Raw genomic sequence first — 21,519 nt, 5'->3', positions numbered from 1 at the left:
AGGCAGGTGCCAAACATCTAGTCTCTTTTAGCTATTGTAACCACTACTTAATTTAATTAGCAATAAATTCAGTAGGAAAGTTACTTTTGTTCTAGGGTCACACAGGAGGATGATAAGCATACAAGTTTTAACAACTCAAGTTTACTTTTCTTTCCCCACAAAAAAAAAATATAATCCAGGTCACACTAGTTCCCTTAATGAAATTAAGGTATAAAACTTAAATTGTCCACCCTTATATAAAAATATCAAATTAATATATAGAAAATTGAGGTTAGTTTTTGTTAAACAGTAGCTTTAAAGCTTATTTCAACAAAAGAAATTACATATTCCAGTTAGTCCTTCAATATAACAGTTCAGCCAGTCAGTTCAGTCAATGTGGGCATAAGTTGTCCGTTATGAAAATGTTCATGAACAAATAGTTTGTGGAATAAAAAAAAGATTTGGGGCCCCCTTTTTGTTCAATAAGCTTATCTGTTGTCCACGCAAAACATCCAGCTCCAGCGGCACCAGGCCCTCCGTCTTTCCAGGCTTCAGTCCGAGTCACAAAGATGGCGGCGGAACCCTCCTGCTTCTGGAACCACTGGCTCGTTCAGATATCGGTCGTCCAAAAAAAAAAAACTACCGGAGAACTCTCAGAACAAAATGTACATTATCCAGTTCAAAATAAACAGATTTCTTTCATATCACAGCAGCACTTATGCGTAGTAACTTCTCTACTTCTGCTGAAATGTGCTTAGTCTGCATAGTCTGCCATTTCTTTTTTTCTTCTTCCCTCTTCTTTACTCTTCTTCTCGTACCGACACAGGAGAAATGTGGGTCTAGTGCCCTCTACAGGACAGTCTAAGTACTAACAAACAAACACATTAAACATACAGACAGATCAGCATAGTTTATGGGGGTTACACTATATATTCACCTTTTAAAGAGGCAGAAAAAAGGGATTCAGCCTTAATGGTTTGCTTTACTTTGTGACTAGGCCAATGCATTTCTGCGTTTTGAACTTCAGCTCTGAGTGGTACGGCTTGTGTAATCCCCGAGACTAATCTTGCGCAAGTCCTGCAGAACACCACAAAGGAAAAACCTCTGATGACCAAAGCACAACAGCAAAGACTAAGTGAAAAACAATTTTTACCTCAGGCAAAGTTTAGCCCACAGGTTATCAGTCAATGGATGATGTGAGGAAAAAAAAAACAAATCAGTAGGTTTGAACAAAGTTCAGAAACACTAAACAATATCTAGTTGCTGTTGGGGGGAGATGGAAAGCTTTACAAAGATATGCTTGAAAGAGTTGACATATGGGGAAGGGAATGTTGGAGACAAAGGTTACATTCCAATGGTAATATGATGATAAATTGACAAATACGTCATATCAAAGAATCTCAAGATTGGGAAAACAAAACAAACATTTTTAATAATGCCTACCTGTACATAATAATCTACTCCATTTGTTGTTGCTGTTTTTTAGGTATGTAAGCAATTTAATATAAAGTTGTGAAAAAATTCAGATCTCATATGGTTCTTTTTCAGATTCCACACTTCAAAGTACAAGAAAAACAAGTGAGATGATTAAGTGCAAGAGATGATGTTATAAAGAAATCATCCACTATCTTGGCGTTTGGTCAAATGCACAACAAATACTAAGAACTGCTGTGGCTCTTAGTATTTGAGCCACAGCACAAAGAACAAAGAAAGTAAATGGTATGTGACTTGAAATGAGCAGTGAAAAAACTAAGTTTAAAGGGAAATAATAGGACACAGATGTGACTATTCAAGGCAAGGTCAAGCAATCATGGAGGCATAAAGCACATGAAGTGAACGAGTGATTATGTCTTGTTAGCACTAACAGCACAGAAAACCATAAACCCAAAAAGAGACAGAAGAAGAAAGACAACATTGAACAGGACACGAAGAAATTAATCTAGCTTTTTTCAAATACCTTCCTAAGATTATAGTATGCTTTTTCTAAATGTTTCTGCTTACACCTAAATAGTACCAAGTCAATTTATCCAAATGACAAAACTGATTTTGTTTTTTTGATTTTAACATACAATCTGCTTGTAAAAACACTTTCAAATATTACACTAGACAAATCATTGTCAACTTCCTTCCCTCACAAGAATTAACATTAGGCAATTCCCCTGGCAGGATGTTGGAAGCAATAAAGAGCCATGTGAAGTTTAAAAACACAAAGTGAATACTACAAATTAAAAGGAAAAATTATCATGTCAATGTACTGTTGGGGATCCAACCTCAGACAACAGCAGGAGGTGCGTGACTGAAAAAAAGATTTTAATACTCAGAAGTCAGAAAACAATATTTACACTGGAAAGTCTGAGAACTGTATGCTACCTTAGGTGACTAAATCAAGAGATGAGAAACAACTGTGGACAAATATGAAACTAATGCAATAAGGCATAAGGCAGTGTTTTTCAATCCTGGTCCTCAAGGAAAACATATGTTTTAGATGTTTCCCTGTATCAAAACAGGCTTTTGCTGAACTACATTAATCTGAATCAGGCGTGTTAAAGCTGGGAATGATCTAAAACACGCAGGGAAGTGTGCCTCGAGGATCGTGGTTGAGAAACATAGCTTTAGAGAATTTTCAAAAAACATTAATGAGCAAACAGCATCATGAAGACCAAGGAACACAGAAGACAGATAAGGGATAAAGTTGCAGAGCTTAAAGCAGTGCTAAAAAACATAGCTCAATCTGACTCACTGAGATCTATTGTATCCATATTTTTAAAAAAAGAAACAGACAAAGTACTGTAGTATGTAAGTTTCCAGCTGCAGTCGCTTCAAAGACTCTACAGTTTTTGAAGGGACTGCAGAGATGCACACCTCAAGCAAGACAATATGTTGACAATATGAGTTATACGTGTGGTCGGACAATTTTGTGTGCATTCTGTACTTCTCTTAAAGGTGCCGTGTGTTCTTTTTAATATGTTTTATTTATTTATTTTTTTACAGTTTGATAAAAAGTTTACCATGTACAATATGAGACAGATAATCTGTGAAAATATTGATCTTCTCCACCTCTTTTCTGAGCTACTATTGCCACCTGAAGAAATTCACCAATTCGTGTTCTTCTCCTCAATATGAAAAACTACACTCAAAGACAACCACTTGAATGAATGAATGAATGAATCATTTATTTACTGGATTAAATGGGGTGCAAGCTAAGGAAAAGGAAGGAGCAACTTTGGAATTATTCATATACTACTATAACAATTTAGTACTGACGCATCAAAGTTGAAGGAATGCAAGATCTTTTTCTGTGCACCTCAATGGTCTTGCTGCAGTTTTTGTTCTAGATCGCCAAGATGCATACAACAACTGGATGAAATCTGCCAGCGGTGTCTCAATCGTGTGACAATTTACATCAGGAATGGTCAATATAGTCTTTGAGAACAAACTGCTCTAAAGCTCTTCCCCCCTTTTTTCCTAAACATGTAACTGTTCTATTTTGATTTCATTAGGCAACAGAATGTGTCTTGAAAATTCCTTGTTCCTGAGTGCATTTGCAAACTCTAATTTGTCTTTACATATTGCTTTTGGTTCAATAAATTCCCTTTGATGAGTTCTTTAGGCCACACAGGAGTGTTTTTACTGCACATAATGGCAATCTTATACGAGGTATAGCCTGTGTTATCTTTTGCTATTGTTCTGGGGTTAAAATCCTTTTTTGGATTTCTATGGGTGTTTTATGCACTTCATGTGAACACCTGGTTTTATCTGCAATTATCATTCCTTCTCTCTGATGACAAATCAGTTCCCTACAAAGTTTCCTAACGTTGTAGGAAACTGTTTGACCTTTGTTGTAATTTTCTCTTTTGTATTTTGTAGCATTCTCCATCTAATCAGTGTGCTCTGTTCTCCTCCTCCTCCTCCTCCTCCTCTGTCTCTGACTGGTATTGTGATTAGATTAACTGCTCTGTAAACAACACATTGATAAAGAAGTCTGATTTAATATAATCAAGTAAAAAAATCTAACAATAATTACCAGCATTAGTTTGTGGACAACAGAAAAAAGTAGAATGTTTTTTTTTCCTGTTGTTTTTCTCTTGAAAAAGTTTTTAAAATATAATTCTAGAGGTTTTGTCTTGCAAGTATGTGTGTTTCTTTGCCTGCAGCTGTAATAATGCCCAGGTCCTGGACGGGCTGAGACACTCTGGCCCTAAGCGGTACTCCATTTTGTATTAACCTGCTTATCGGTGGATTTTTTCTCCAGGCTTCCAAACGCTAAGCAGCTGTGAGCTTTGATAATTGAAACCTGACAGGAGGGTCTGGAGCTCTAATGTCATCATGCGCACAAGAAAGCACGTACCCTCTGATACACATGGACACAAAGGCACTTATCTCTACCACACAATTATACATGCACCAAGTACATGCAAAACACACAGCCCTGCTGCCACATGTCTGGATGTGTGGTTTATTTTCTATGATGTTTCATTTCTAAACTCTACAGAATAAAATTGATATTCAGAATATGTCTGCACCTTATTGTTAACTATAGAACTGTTGCATAACATTCTTGCAGTCATATTTGCTAAGTTATAACATTATTAAAAAGTTTAATTATTCCCACAACTCATTCCTTGAGGGGAAATAAATGATCTGGATAGCGTGCAGACTATTGTTTTCAAGCCTTTAGTTGTTTTGTTTATATACAATATATATATATATATATATATATATATATAGGATCTACAGCACGGACATTGGGATGTCATTCGGACTAGAGAAGTGTGGTCGGCTGATCACAAAGAGGGGGAAGGTCATCTGCACAGAAGGGGTCTCACTCCCAGAAGGAACAATAGCAGACATAGAGGACAGTTACAAGTACCTAGGTATACCACAAGCAAATGGCAACCTCGATGAGGTCACAAGGAAAGGAGCCACAGCTAAATACCTCCAACGAATAAGGCAAGTCCTGAGAAGCCAGCTCAATGGCAAGAACAAAATCCACACAATAAACAGCTATGCCCTGCCAGTAATCAGATACCCTGCTGGAATAATTAGCTGGCCAAAGGAGTAGATAAAAGCCACTGATATTAAGACTAGAAAACTACTAACAATGCATGGAGGATTCCATCCCAAATCCAGCACCCTGAGACTGTACACGAGCCGCAAGGAAGGAGGCAGAGGACTAGTGAGTGTGAGAACCACAGTCCAGGACGAAACAACTAAGATCCATAAATACATCAGGGACAAAGCCTCAACAGACAATGTGCTCAGTGAATATCTCAGACAACAGGGAACGGAGGTTGAGGTGCCAGAGATACCATCATGGCAAGACAAGCCCCTGCATGGGATGTACCACCAGCAAATAACCCAAGTGGCTGATATCAGTAAATCCTACCAATGGCTGGAAAAAGCTGGACTCAAGGACAGCACAGAGGCCCTCATCCTGGCCGCCCAGGAACAGGCCCTAAACACCAGAGCAATAGAGGCCCAGATCTACCACACCAGACAAGACCCAAGGTGTAGGTTGTGCAAGGAGGCCCCTGAGACAGTCCAGCACATAACAGCAGGGTGCAAGATACTGGCAGGGAAAGCGTACATGGAACGACATAACCAAGTTGTAGGCATAGTGTACAGAAACATCTGTGCAGAATATGGACTGGAAACCCCGAGATCAAAGTGGGAAACACCCCCAAAGGTGACGGAGAACGCCAGAGCTAAGATCCTGTTGGACTTCCAGATCCAGACAGACAAAATGGTAATGGCAAACCAACCAGACATTGTCGTAGTGGATAAACAACAGAGGAAAGCCGTTGTGGTAGATGTAGCAATACCAAGCGACTGCAACATCAGGAAAAAGGAGCACGAGAAACTAGAGAAATACCAGGGCCTCAGGGAGGAACTGGAGAGGGCCCGGAAGGTGAAGACCACAGTGGTGCCTGTGGTCATCGGGGCCCTCGGGGCAGTCACCCCCAAACTGGACCAATGGCTACAACAGATCCCAGGAACAACATCAGACATCTCAGTCCAGAAATGTGCAGTCCTTGGCACAGCCAAGATACTGCGCAGAACCCTCAAGCTCCCAGGCCTCTGGTAGAGGACCCGAGCTCAGAGGATAAGAACCACCCGCGGTGGGTGAGAAGGGAATTTATATATATATTCTTTTTTTTTTTTTTTTATTACAATATTGCCTCAGACTTACAATAAGAAAAGATTTGCAGTGATGTAGCCTAAATTACAAGCACACTTAATAACACTTAAAGTTTTATATTTTACTTTGTACAGAAATAAAACTAAAAATTAATTACGGTACATGGCATTGTTGGTGGCAACAGCACAGACAAGGAAACACGTTAGGTACTCTCTATGTTAGGAGTGTTATTAAAGGCATTTTCTTTGACAATAAGTCTTGAAGTATTTTAAAGGGTAGAAGTAAGCCACTGGCATTGTAGATCATTTTACTATGTCATAAGCATAGATGAAAACAGTCTGGACTACAACGCATATAGGGAAATCAGGCCCACAGGATCTTTCAAAGTGAGTAGAGGTTCATAGGGAATATTATACCAAATCTATCAGTTTAGTTTGCATCAAAATAACTTAATATTCATGGGATGGGAAGTAAAGATTTTTTAAAGGGGCAAATTAGTGAGCAATTGCTTTTGAGGACCAGCTTTTTGGCCAAACAGTTTTTAAAAGCATAGTTTTGATAATAAACTAAATGCCTTAATAATTTTTTTAATCATAATAATAACAACAATAATAATAACAATAGTCAAATGTGGCATGCCATGCTGACTTGTGGAACTTTATGTTGTGCTACTGTGGATGTTGAGCCTTTAGAAAAATGAAAGACACTTAATGAAACTTAAAGGAGAATGTTTAAGCACCCATAGCGCAACCTCATAAGGGAGTCAACTGCTCCTAATTTTTTTTGTTTCCGTAAAGTACATTTTCAAAACAATCTAAAATTCTTAGCTTTTTTTTTTTTTTTTTCATGAGATCAATGTTCATCCTGACAGAAAAGGTTGCCATAAAACTATGGTTGCAATAAAAATTAAAGCTGCAAACACAATTGGATGGGTATTGCAAGTCAGTGCCACTCCTGCCTTGTGGCGACCACACCACAAGGCACCATCTCCATCATTGTCGCCCTTGTCAGGGTTGTTGTAACCCGTCAGTGCTATTCCTGAACCTGTCCACAAGGTGGCCCTTTATGTGAATGTTCCAAATCACCTTCAGTCCACTTTAGTTCAGGCCCAGGTCAAGCCTTAAAAGATTGAAAGAAATCGAACTTTCCATTTTTGTCACTTTCTGTTTGAGGGCGAATAATTGGCGAGGACTTCCTGTAGGCTTTGGAGCAGATGCCCTCACGTTCTCACTAAAATGAGAAAAGAAGATCACATCACCCCAGCTCTAATGTCCTTACATTGACTCCAAAAACAAACTTACATAAAACTCCAAAACAGCTGAAAGACTGACTTTGTTTACATTTAAAAAACCCTCCCATTTAGAGTTACCTTTGATTAATAACAGCTGGAACATACGTTAATATATTTGATGCATACTTGCTTGATGATGGCATTTGAAGCAATGTAATATTTGCTTGTTTCAGAATTTGTTATGGTATTATATTTGTAAAGAACTTGGAATTCCATGTTGCTGAAATATGCTATGTAAATAAACTTAACTTCACTAAAATAAGGATGATGAAAAGTAATCAAGCAATGTTTTGGGTTTGGGGGTATTTATCCTTTGACATTTAAGCTCAGACAAACTTAAACTGATTTAACTGAATGTATCATGGGCTTTCTGAAAAGACACATGAAGGTTAATCAGACAAAGAGAAGCAGCTGGGTAAGCTGTAAGCAGTCTGAAGCTGATAAATGGCAGGCGTTAACAGGCAGGTTGACAAACAAAGGACAGCTGGTCAGCAGGTGAGACATTACTGAATATGGCAAACAACGCATCTGCTCAATGCTCTACAGAACGTCACTCCACACTAGGCAAGATTCACATCTGTGACTATCAAGTATTGACTGTCAGCATAGAATCAACAGATTAACAAGTCATGTTCTGCACCAAACATGAATTGTTTGTCACCATAGAAACTGAAAAATATTACACTCCTGATCTTGAGTTTCATAATGTGCTCTTTGTGATTGTGAGATTAACAGACATTGTTTAAAAAAATTTCAGTAAAATATTACACTGAACTTCACAGAATGACAGTGAAATTTAATTTAGACTTGGCCGTCTTTATCTTCTAGGTCAAGTACCTTAATTACTGTGACAGACAAAAACGAATTTTGTGTACGAGGGCCAACGTCACTGTTGATCACTGTGTAAGGGTTTTGAGTTCATCCTATCCACACCATCTGCTTTCAATCAATCTTGCAAACACTAAATAAAGGGAAGATTAGACAGGGTGTCATTCTAAACCTGACTGAGCACAAAGACTTTGTGAGTTTCATAATTCCATGTGAATTTATTAAATAACATGAGGACATGATGCTCTGACTAGTTTGGGAAAAGCAAGTGGCTTAAAGATTTTGAATTCAAGTCTGAATGAACTTTAATTCAGACTTGAAAAAAATGTGATAATACAAACAGAAGACAAAGCAGCATGTTGATTATTTAACATACATTAGAAAACAGAATAACTAAAAAATACAACCACATCATTCACATGATAAGTCAACTTGTTTTTAAAAGAAGGTACATTGATAACATACTGTAGATTTTACTCGGTTCATAAAAATCAACACTACAATTAAGGTTCTGATGTTTTTTCCTAGTTCAATCATTGAGGGCTTAAAAATTTAATTAGGATTGCCCTCCTGATGTACTGTTGTGACTATAATGCTGAGGAATATATTACAGATTAGAATGCATAGATGTATAGATGACATATAGTGGTGTTAGATTATACAACTATGTGGTTCAAATATCGTTGAGAATGGCATATTAGTCATAATTATTGTGGGCATAAATTAACAAGATGCCTTACACAAGATTTGACACAAGAAATCACTACCTCTTCATTTTTAGGGTGTTATGTTGCATTTATGTTTTAACTTTACTTTTCCAAAGGGTTTTAAATCTGACTAGAAGTCTACTAAGCTTGATATTTTATACTATATCATTAGTAATTGCACTGATTAAACTAAAATGGAAAGATAGTGACATAAAATATAGATTCCAACTATGCTTGAGGGGCTGGGTTAGGTAATAACAATGCCTGTAGGGTGGTTCACCCGTTGAGTCAAACAGGCCAGCACCACCTCTGGTGCTAGTATAGATGGCGTTGGTGTGTTTCACCACTTATTTCACAGCAGGGAGCTAATTTTGAGTGGTTGAGGGATTTTTTTTAAACCACTCTTTCTTGATTGCTTTTCCTCACTTGTGCTGACATTCTACTTTGCACAACTCTCTTTATATAAATTTTTGTCATAAAGTTTAATAAAGACAAAACTTTATGATATAGGCCTTTTTGGATGTGGGGTCTCTGGCATTTGGGTAGCCAAATCCTGTAATGACCCAGATGTTGTATGTTTTCTCGTGTGTTTGCAACAGCATGGTGAGGGCCATTGTCTCGCCTGCCAGGGGATTGGTAAGTGAGTTAATCCTCTCCTGGTGTAGGGTCAGGGCATTTTGTGTGTCTTGGTAACATCTGGTCTGTTGAATATGGTGGCTGGACTGGCATCACACAATGCTATTGCCTTGCATTTGCAGCATTCTATGTGGTGGAGTGAGGGAGGAGGAAGGGGGCTTGGAGTGGGCTCACGGTCCATGGTTGTGTTGGGTTTGGAGCTCTCTTGTGGGGGTGTGCCCTTGGAGGTGGGAGATTTAGAGCTTTGGATGTCTGTGGCTCCGATTTCACCATATCTACCTCGGGGAAACCTTCTCTGTGTCGATCTTCTCCTTGGTAGTCAGGCAATTCTCAGAGCAACAGTCCCAGACAGGATACTTTAAAAGAAACATAAATTTTGTGATATCTGGATGATGTCTACTTGTAACAAAACACATTTTATATTGCAAAGTGAATTCAATAATAATTTTTATAGGAATTACCTGTATACATGAAGTTTATGAATGAATGAACTGTAGACAATAACACGAGTGCTATGGCAGTTTCACATGCCTTGCAAGCCTTAGCAAGATAATAGATGTATTGTATACTGGTAAACACAATTATATATATATGTATATATATATATATTCAGCCTGTTCACATGACATAATTTTAAGACTTCACATTACCAGGTTTCTGGAAATATGTCACTGTACTGTATATGTTGCAGCTAAACAAAGTTTCGGTCAGATAGTCATCGACCTCCTTTGGGGACTAACAGTATGTGACCTTTTCCATTAGGCCCAAGAAATCTTGTAGTAACTGATGCCTCCCTGGAACTTGTAACACTGTTTACAGCCAGTTCTTCAGTCGCATCTGCTTCCGCTCTGCTCTTCGAACCCTCACTGACGTTTGAGTTGCGTACTTCTTACATGCAACATTGTGCTATGTGCAGATTTTGATTTTTGTTCTGTTCAGGCCACCATTTAGACAAAACTAAAGGAGGTGTTTAATTTATTTTATTAGGTTCCAACTAAAGTTGTCATATAATTTGCAAAAGACATTGAATTTTTTCTCTTTTACTATTTTGATAATTATGGTGACATTCATTTAGAAACAAGTTAGGTTTAGTCTCCTTGTAAATGTTGAGAGTAAATGTTGGCGTCTACCTGCAGAGGAACAATAGCCTTAAAATTCTTCTCTAGGTTTTTTTATTTAAGATAACTGCTTTTTCCTTTTGAAGATCATCCCACCAAGTCTTCCAAACCTGCTATAACATTTTCATCCCCAGGACAAAAAATTAAGTCTTTGCATCCAGAAAACTTTATAGTTGTCTAGTGAAGAAAAACAAAGTGACAAAAGAAAGTCAAATTTTGTTTTTATAACAGTAGAAAGATTCTATGAGCTCTCTGCAGCTCTCCATGAAAAGAATCATTGACTCCATTGTTGTGTTTAGAATAACTTAGATAGATATTTACAAATATAAATAAATACATCTTCAACAATTGTATGCATTATATATATTTTATGTGATCCACTACAAAACATACATGCAAGGCTACATGCAATTGCATATATTCAGCATTATTAAAGCTCTTACATTATATATTTTATGATATTCCAAGGATTTCTCTGCTTGTAGTTCTAGGGTTCTGAACTACCAGACTGGTCAATCTGTGCTCCTATAGACCCTCTAGTCAATTCTCTCCAAAATGATTGGATAATCGTTGTACTTGTCATCTAGTGCAGAATATAGGATGTTTAAAATTCAGTTAGTGACTTGAAAATATTTTTTAAAATATACCATCTGAAATTAGTGAGCTGTTTTGGCATGTTAAGGGCTTAAAATGCTGAATATATCAAATATAGATTTGTTTTCAGTGGTGGTTAAAATATAATGATTTCTAAATTTAAAAGGAAAAAAAAGAGTACATATAATCACACTTAATGATGAATACATTTGTCAATAATCAACTCATTGCAAAACACTTTACACTTAAACATTGCACTCTTACAACAACCTCTCCATTATATCAGATTATCTTGACCAAGTGTACCTGGGTGATTTATGATTTCTTGTGACTTAAAAAAATTGATGACTTGTGATTTAAATGCTGTCTGATGGAGATAATTGTAAAAAATAAAATAAAAAACTACAGGATTTGCATTTTTGATAATGTTTCTCCTGTGGATATTCATTTGAGTCTTAAAGTTAACTTGTAATAAGTGGATTTGCAAAAATAATTGCCTACATGGCGTGGCGTTATTAAGTGCTGCAAACCTTTAAATTCCTTCTCCCATGTTTTTATTAACTGGACCGTTTAGGAACCTGGTATGCATACTTGCAGTAAAACTTTAGTTTTATCACATGGGAAAATAAAAATAACTTTCTTCATATAAACCCACAACTCTGTTTATACCATTTATAAAATTGAGATTCCCTCCTAAATGATTTTCCCATCTTAGCAACTTACATTTTAGTGGCAACCTAAGGGTTGCACCACTGGGCCAGCTAAGCAGCACTGTTCTCATGAATTGCTCCCACAGGAGGAATTACAACTAAAAGGTGGGTTTGGTAATAATCCAAGTGTGCTAATAATGGAAATGTGAAACAGTTATGTGGAGAAACAGGGAAATTCATATTTGTACACTAATACAGACAAAAGACTTTAAATGATTTTGCCCTTGACTTGCAACAGCTTCCTTTGCATATTTTTCTTATAGATAAATGACTCATTTCTCTCCCAGATACTAAAATATATGTAACATATGTGTTTACTGAGACTTCTTGTTGAAATCACATACGCATGATATAGTCGTATACTTTCAGTTTTAGAAAACTTTTAATGAATTTTCTCATGACAACTATCTAAACTGGCCATTATCTGTTAAGAGGAATTTTGTTGGTCAGTAAGAATGAAAATAATAATGTTTGTCAATTTGCATGCATATACCGTAGTCTTTTTTGTGTGAAATTACTTATTTTATTAATTATTTGCTCTGAAATTAAACCAACTAACAATCTCAAGGCTTAGTTGAAGTTGCAACTATTTCCTAATAAGATTAAGTCATCGTCATCATTTCGTATTTTATAAATGTTTACAAACAAAATAACTGATGTAGAAAGTTTTAGAACTTAGTTCTAAAGTTCTAAGGCAAAAAATGATAGATTTGTGGCAAAGCAACTTTTGAAATATCTCATAAATTTTAACAGATGTAACAGATAATTTTTTAGAGTGTATTCAGATATTTTCTCATCCTAAATTAAAGGAGCAAATTGAAAAATGTAAATGTTCCTGCTTTTTTTGTTTCAGTTACTTTGAATATTGAGGAGATACATCTGACGAATATACCAGGGGAAACTTTAACAGTAACAGGTTAAATCAACTTCCCCAAAATCTCCAGTTCAGATAGAAATTCAGGAACATGTGTTATGTGGAAAGATGGGGCTGTTTCAAGATGCAGTTTGTCATTTTATGTCAATTTAGAGCCACATTTTGAAACCTAATTTTGAGATTAGTTAAATTCTTTACTCAGTCCTATGCAGGAGTGCTTTATAGATATTTGCTTGAATCAAATATGTGAATTTGGCTTCATTTTCACAAATCAGCTGCTGTTTGAAACCTCCCCACCTTCCTGGACTCTTTATTGGCTTAGTTGACCAGAAGCTCCAGGTACTGGTCAGAACGGAGGAAACGGCCAAAGGAGTCTTTCTCCATCAGGGCATAAATTCTCTTTTGAGCCAGATCAAAGGTAGAAGATGACAAAGTCACCAGGTTCCTCAGGGTCACATCCTTGGTGAAGTGGTCAATGTTCACCTGTTGAGGAACAGTTATAAAAGCTGCAGTTAGCAGAAAAAAAAACAGACATGGATAAAGTCTAACATTGCTTATTGGTCATGTACAATATAAATAACCTATTCTATTCATGTAGAATATTATATTATAGACTATAACATAGAAATGGGCATTCTCTGACCTCTCGGGGTCCCTCTGACTGGATGAAGTCTTCATAGATCTTTTTGGCCTTGGCAGCCATCTTCATAGGATTCTTTGTCTTCTTGAAGTCCTCACAGGCCATCCAGAACTCGATGTTTTCATCACTGAACTCAGACTGAAGGAAACTGCGGAAAGCAGCCAGGCCGTCTGACAAAGACAGAGGGCGTTAATAAAATCAACAAGGAGAACACAATAATAGATTTGCTTTAAGCATTAACTATACATCTACATGACACTTGAACAAAGCATATCAGCTTTCAGCCACATTAATTACATCACAAGAGGAAAAAAAAACTAAAAATCTTTGGGTTGGTTGCTAGTTGAATTTATAGAACAAAGGAATTAGTTAAATATAACCTCTGTTTACCTATTTAACCTCTACTTATCACATTTAATAGGCACCTATAGAAAGCCATTTATTTTGGAACTCTATTGCATTGCATTGCAAACAATTGTGAAAACTTGGACCAATGATAAACCTTCCCAGGAGTGGCCAGCCTACCAGTCTAATCCAGGAGAAAAAGACAGCAAACCAACATTCAGAACATGATGGACTCATTTGCCAAACATTAAGTTATCAGTTATCCTCAATAAGAAAGAGATTGGGCAACAAAGAGCATTTAAAGGAAAACACCAGGGCCAAAATTATTGTCAACCAAAAAAATGACAAAGACTCTTGTGTTATCTAGAAAGACATACAGAAGACTTCAAAGCTTTGATAGAGTATTCCATAGAATGACAGAAGTTTAATTTCGTGTAAAGTGTTTCGTCTCATTGTTCTTACCAAAATATATTTACTTTGTCCAAAAGTTCCCCAAAGAAGTTTCAGTTTTCTTCACTTAATTCAAATGAACATGACACCAAAACATGGTTGTTCTTAATAACTGCACTGTCCTAACACATCTTTTTTTTAAATCATTGTCTGACATTAAATAAGACAAAACGTTCCATGTTTAGGTGAGATGGATTACCAAAAATACTTATTATTGCTGAATGCATGAACTGCATTCTTTCCAGTTCAGAAGATTTACTTGGTATTACTTCAAAGAATTGCATTTTAACTATGTACTTTCAGGAACGATTTGTAACTTTCAAAGTAAATGCGCTGTGGTTATCCCAAAGTATAAGATCCACGCATCTCAGCCAAGGTTATTGTGGTTTCACACAATGCTGGTGAAAGCTCCCATTGTCTGAACAAGCCGGTGTTGCAGATGATAAGCATTCTGCTGTGGCCTTAGGCTTTTATCTTCCATCTAAATGGCTGGCTTGGTCCAAAATAGCTCTGAGTTGCAATCAAGCTTCAGCTTTTCCTTTTTTTTTTGATAGACCTTTAGTACAAGGACACGCATACGAGGACGCACACATTCACAGGCACAAATGACGAACACTTTGTGTATCAAAAATTAAAGACTGTTTAGCTGAACACTTGTGTCAGCAGAATTTAGATTTTATTCTTATTACTGGTTGGTTTCAACATTAAGTGAAAGAAATATAATTTTTCTGTAAGAGCTACTTTGCTAATGTTGATGGAAAGTCATTAAACAATCATGACACAGTGGGTAGCAGCAAATGAGATATAAATCAGCCCTGTGGACTCTGTCTGATGTCTCCCTAGAGATGTTACCAACACACGAGTAACCCTCATGGGCAGCTTTAAATGCACGGACATAAGTGCATACACAGACTAACTCAAGCATGCAAAGGCTGTACAAATATATCTTTGAGCCTCAAACTGTGCTAAAGAAGTCACTTAGGAAGGTCTTTTGCCACCCACTGACCTCTTCAGAGAAAATGTTTCAGTGTACACAAATCAGCTGTTCAGTGACATCTCTATGTGGTTTTAACACAAGTGACTTATTAGCAGGATAGTTTACATGTATGGCTAAATACCATTAACAGTTAGAGGTAATCATCCGTCTCACCGGTTAGGCTTTCTGAGCACTTTGTGAAGTAAACAGTGGAGCAGGATGTCTGCTTGTGGTATGCACAGAGAATATAAATGTGTTTTCCCCCACAGAGCGTTGCTAACATTTCTCCTAGTTTAGGTTGGCACCTAAACTCCTCCGGTGTTAACATCATCTTTAAACTTATTCCAATGTAAATATTTCCTTGTGGATTGCTTTTTTGCAGGCTCTTTACTATGCATAGAATTAGTCACTGATTTTTGTGTTTTTCTAGGTGGTTGCATGGAGTGAATGTTGCTACAACAGATGCCTGATTATTTTAATATGTTGCCCAGTAATAAGAGTTTCTGAAGCTTTCTTCTTTTCTTCATCATTATGTTCCTGTTTTCATAGTACAACTAGAATAACACAGAACCTTTTACTTTTCAAAAAGTTGCTTTCTTCCTTCCAGTTGCTCATCAGTGGACACAATTCATTGAGCCACATTGAGCTTTCAGTTGTTTGAAACATTGACCCAAGTTTTGTCTTATACAGTTAGTTGTTGGAGATGTTAAGCTACTTGATTAATTGCACATGCAAATTTATTTAAATGGTTAGATCTAAAAGTATACACGAACTGGTTACAAATCTAAATTTTAAACTTTTTCATTGCTGGACCATTTTTGCACTCACAAATTGAAAAACTGCTCTTTTTAGTCCTGTAAACCTTAAACAAACTTACTTCGATGAGATACTAAAAGAAAAATATCCTCATCATTATATTTTTCATTACTAATTTCAATCCTAACTACTGTCATTCAGGTTTTTAAACAACCACACAAGCTGTAAAATGTTTATGGAAACCAAGCCTTGCTTGGTGTGCTGAACCTGATTAAAACAAGATAGACACTGGGCATCAGGAAAGGAGTATATTCTGTTTAGATATATGTTGCTCTAGATGCTGTGTAATGGTGTGTATAGAACAAAATAATGATGCTTTTTGCAGTGTCTTTGCTTGGCTGCACTCCCAACAACTCAAACCCGAATGCTGCACTATGTCATTTTAAAATTGCTGTGTTATGTGCAATTTCTAGATTTCAGACACCAAAACTGTTGAGATCAAATATGCAAGTCACACAGTTTGGAGAAAATATCATGACAAAAAAAACAAACAAAAAAAAAACAACTAAAGTCTTTATTAACCAGTATATACCAATATGTTTTTTGGGAAACAATTTAAAAACACTACTTGCAATATTTGTTTTTAAAGAGACATAATTTTTTCCTACAAATCTGTTTGTGGTTACAAATAAAATTCACAGTAACTAACATAGCCACTGTTAGAGATCAAGGAAAGAACAAGACCTACAGCTGTTGTTCAGGACTCCTTCCAGACTGTCACGCCACTGAGCAGCCTCCTCAGGAGTAGGCCTGCATGGAGAAAAAAAAAAGAAGTAAGTATTGAATTTATGGATATTTGTGGTGGGGGTGCTTAGTAAAATTTGTAGTTTTTGGGGGGGTTTTCTCAGTTGGAGTACAATTTTAAGAAAAATCTGCTGAGAAACCATAGATCAGTGTGAGATGTGAGTTTTAAAATAAAAAAAAGAAGCATTGGAGGACAGGTCTGAAATTTTGGTTTTGGAAAGATGTCTCCATTTCCACACTTAAGTGTTGTGCCTGAATCTAGTGCCTGTAGTTTCAACAAAGCACCAAGGTGATATTATCCAAAAACACACAAGCAAAAATACAATGTGCAGATTCAGAAGGAAATTCTGAATTTATTTAAAAAAAATAATTAAATGACATAAATATTCACATATATAGTGCATATATTTTAGATCCACAAAGACTCAAACCTCAGATATGTTCTTCCAGTTGATTAAACTCTGGGAAACATTTCCCCAAAGCAGGTTCCATCTGGTATTAAGTGTGAGTTCACAAGAACTATTTCAACTCTGACTTTAATCTCTAAAACAAGATAAAAGGGGTACAATAGATACCTAAGTTTGTGTTTGATCTTAAAATGCTGTGGCCTTTCTGCCCTCTCTATGCTCTGTTTTCTGCACAGTTTTTCAGAGCTTCAGGTCTTAAATACATCTGGAAAGATTAGCGGCAGAACTGTAAGTTGTTAACTGACTCAACAACAGCCTGTGTTTATCTGAGCACTCCAGTTCCGTGATTGCTCATTAAGGAACTACATCTGAGATAAATTTTGATGTTTTTTCTTGTCAATTTAGCTAAGATAAGTACAAAAATATTTAATACTTACAAGGTTGTAACGTAACAGAGTTGAGGCAAAGGAAAGACAAAACAAACAAACAAACAAACAAACAAACAAAGCAAGGTTGAATGTTTCCCACACAATTTTGTCTCCTAGAAATCTCTTCAAGGTATCTGCTTTGTAGCATTTGACATCTGAGCCAAATCAATGTCTGGGCATGTCTAATCTCTTTTGATCAGCACCTCTTTGTGAATGCTCAGGGCTCTGTTCTTCCACTTCACTTTCACTTATCTGGTTAAGGCAACAGGCAATACACAGGCCACCTAACAGGCACAGCCAATCATTAGTCTTGTAGAACAAAACAGAACACTCACTTCTGCAGCTTCTCCGGCTTCTTGTCAACCTTCTCCGGGTATGGGATGATGAGGTCGATAGCATTATCAGGCTTCTGAAGCAAAACTCCCAACTTTGACTTGATCTCTTTGGCCCTGGGTTAGGCAAATCAGGAGCAGATGTTACGTTCTTGGTTTGACATCTTGGAAAAAGTCCTTGGGATATAAATCACCATCATGCCAGCATGCTGATAACGTTGTTTGAAACCAAATGTCTAATAAAGCTGTAGTAGACAAACAGACTGTGTTGATCTCGGGTAGTTGCAAAAGTTACTTAAAAAAATTATATTAACTTTAATGTTGTTAAAAAATTAAAACATAATAATTTGAAGAGCCTCATAAAACCAGAAAAAAATACTTGGGATAAGATGTTAATCTGAGACAGAAAAAAAAAAGATCTGAACTTTCCTCAAAACTTTTCAGTACCCAAAGTAACAACACAGTTTACATTTTGTTTTGCACAGTTAAAAACAGGTGAATAACGATCTTACCTTTCAAGACAAGTTTGAGGTAATGCAGCTAATCCTTTGCACATTTTCAGACGCTTTCAGTTGCAGCACTTAGAAGAGAATTGTTATTTCCTGCTAGCCCTCTGAAAGTCTCCTTGAGCTTTGTTTGCTGTCTGTCTCCGGGTTTCGCCACTTGGGGAGTTTTTATACAGACGCCCTTTGGGACGGAGGCCAGCAGCTAAGCCAATCAGACTGGAATGTCTACAGCATGGGCAGCTGAGCATCCTGGCTGAGGAAGGGTGGGTTTTCAGAAGTGAATGGGTGTTTACCTAAAGGTTTCAATTAGCTAAAACCTCCTGGACACTTCTGCGGGATGAAGAAACAAAATTAGTTTGCACTAATGTTAGTTATTCCAATTTTACCTCTTGTGCAAGACATATGCTTTGTAACAATTGCACAATTTAATATTTATTTAACTATTAAACCAACTTTATTTATAGAGTACTTTTTATATACTTCCTCAGAATCAATTATAACAAAGTGCTTTACATGACTGTATACATGAATATGTTTAGAGCTCAATATGTGTTGTATTTTACTAGACTTTTTCTTTTTTTTTCTTTCTCTCAATAAAATATTTCCTTATAATTAGACTACCTCTCCATCTTTAAAATGTAGATATAATTATTTTAGAAATACATGAAATAATTTCACCCAATCTCACCGTCACATAGATTGTATCCTGCAGTCTTCAGCCGCTTCCTTCCAGTGTTTTTACTCATTTACAAAAACAAACATGGTTCAACAGTGGTTTAACCGTATTTAACTGCATATTGACAATTAAGAAAACATAATTAAGAACAGAATTTAGCAAATCTAATTTAATGAACAAAGAAATGCAAAAATATCTTTACTAAAAAAAAAATTTTTTAAATTAAAAATAATCAAATCGTAAAACACTTTGTAATGTCAAGTATGCGAAGTTAGAACACTTTAAAGCATTGAACATTTTGCAGAAGTTAAACAAGGAAGAAATCAATCCTGCTCATGAAGTGTTGTGTGCTGTTGATGCAAACCATTTTGATTTGACCAGATACATTGGTCTCATACATCAGTCAGAGCACATGATTATTTTTTTCTGCTTTCTGTGACATTCAATGTGACGAGGTTCTTTATGGTTTAGTCAAAAAAGAATGACTGTTCCAAGTTGGAGATCATTTTAGAAGATTTATTCGGTTCTCACAAAGGTGGCAGGTGCAGATCACACACAAAGGACATCCAGAGCAGGCTAGAAATCAAAAATCATTAGTACCTTTGCTTGCAATAGTTCATCATCACCAGCGTGACTTCTTCTCAGTCTAACCACCGACTGACTCCTGTGGAGCAGAGCCCTGCTTTTAAAGCCACAGGCTCCGCCCACAGACAATCCAAACTAGCAAAATACTAATCATCTCTAACTCAAATCAGAAGTTTGATTCTGATTTGAATCAAACTTCAAATCAGCCTAAAGTTTATACAGTATACCAAATAATACAAAAAAAAATAAATAAATAAACTTGTAAACAAAAATACAATATTCAATTTAATATACAACACCCAATGCGCTCTGCTGACGTCACCTCCTCATGTGACTCCCTCCCGGCACGTCACAATCCGGAAACACACTACTTGAAAACAAAAACCAGGAAAACGTCCAGTGCTAAAAAAAAAGGTTACAGTAAATGTTTAACCGGAGCAGGAACACCGCGTGTGCACCCACGATGAACCGCCCCAGTCCAACCTGCAACAAAAGTAAATTAGTGATGATGTATGTGTTTGTCGGCGTGTGTGCGCAGTTATGCGGGCATGCTAACACGGACTCTAACGCCCAGCTCGTGACGGCTCCTCCGTCACACCACCCCTCTCCTCTCCAAGGTTGGCAAAATTTGGCAACCTAGAAAGAAAGTCTGCCACTTTATTAAGTCTGCCACTCCTATGACAGATGGTAAATTTGTACGGTTGCAAGGACAAATACCACCTAGTCAGACGATGGTTACTGTCCTTCATGGTGTTGATCCAGGTCAGGGCACGATGGTCTGTCTCCAAATCAAAGTCTCTGCCCATCAAATAATACTTGAGACTTTCCAGAGCCCATTTAATGGCCAGGCCTTCTTTTTCTACTACAGAATACCTCACCTCACGAGGTAACAGCTTACGGCTCAGGTAGAGTATGGGTTGCTCCTCCCCAGGATCTCCTTGAGCCAGGACAGCTCCTAAGCCAACTGTGGATGCATCCACTTGAACCAGAAATTTCTTACTGAAATCAGGACTTCGGAGGACAGGAGATGAACATAGATGATCTTTCAAAGTGTTAAAAGAAGCTTCACACTCCTTAGTCCACACCACAGGATTCTTTTGGTCTTTAGCTGTCAAACTTGTGAGTGGAGAAGCAAGTGTGGCAAAATGAGGCACAAACCTTCGATACCAACCAGCTAGTCCCAGGAACGACCGCACTTCCTTTTTGGTTCGAGGACGAGGGCACTTTTGGATCGCTTCAACTTTGTCCATCTGTGGTCGCACCTCTCCTCTCCCCAGCTGGTAACCCAGGTATCTGGTCTCCTGTTGTGCCCAAACACACTTTGATATGTTAAGTGTCAGTCCTGCACCTCCAATCTTTTCCAACACTCTTGCTAGATGTGAGACATGCTCCTCCCAGCTATTGCTGTAAATGATTACATCATCAAGATAAGCAGCGCTGTAGTCTTCACTTCCTCGCAAGACTTTGTCCATTAGCCGCTGGAAGGTGGCTGGAGCACCATGCAGGCCAAATGGCATTACAGTAAATTGGAAAAGACCAGAAGGGGTACGAAATGCTGTGTACGGTCTGCTTGAAGGCTCCAATGGAACCTGCCAGTACCCTTTACACAGGTCCAGAGTGGTAATGAACTTGGCTTTTCCAATCCTTTCCAGCAGCTCATCCACCCTGGGCATGGGATAGGCATCAAACTCTGAAACTGCATTAAGCTTTCTGAAATCAATGCAAATCCGCAGTGAGC

At 37.3% G+C, this 21,519-nt stretch overlaps 1 protein-coding gene across 1 annotated transcript; it reads right to left on the bottom strand.

The window, feature by feature from the left end:
- Positions 1–10,907: 10,907 nt before the first annotated feature.
- On the bottom strand, positions 10,908–18,662 carry LOC102223037 (regulator of G-protein signaling 5-like). Its single transcript, XM_005802291.2, has 5 exons — positions 18,527–18,662; positions 18,018–18,131; positions 16,792–16,853; positions 13,520–13,686; positions 10,908–13,359 (listed from the first exon to the last, which is right to left on the bottom strand). The coding sequence occupies exons 1-5, from the start codon at positions 18,568–18,570 to the stop codon at positions 13,195–13,197; spliced, it is 552 nt and encodes a 183-aa protein (XP_005802348.1). The 5' UTR covers positions 18,571–18,662; the 3' UTR covers positions 10,908–13,194.
- Positions 18,663–21,519: the final 2,857 nt, after the last annotated feature.

This window comes from Xiphophorus maculatus, chromosome 9, assembly GCF_002775205.1.
Source record: "Xiphophorus maculatus strain JP 163 A chromosome 9, X_maculatus-5.0-male, whole genome shotgun sequence".
Classification (NCBI taxonomy): Eukaryota; Metazoa; Chordata; class Actinopteri; order Cyprinodontiformes; family Poeciliidae; genus Xiphophorus; species Xiphophorus maculatus.
The sequence above is the reverse complement of the archived record's forward strand: the minus strand, read 5'-3'. Positions and strand labels throughout refer to the sequence as shown.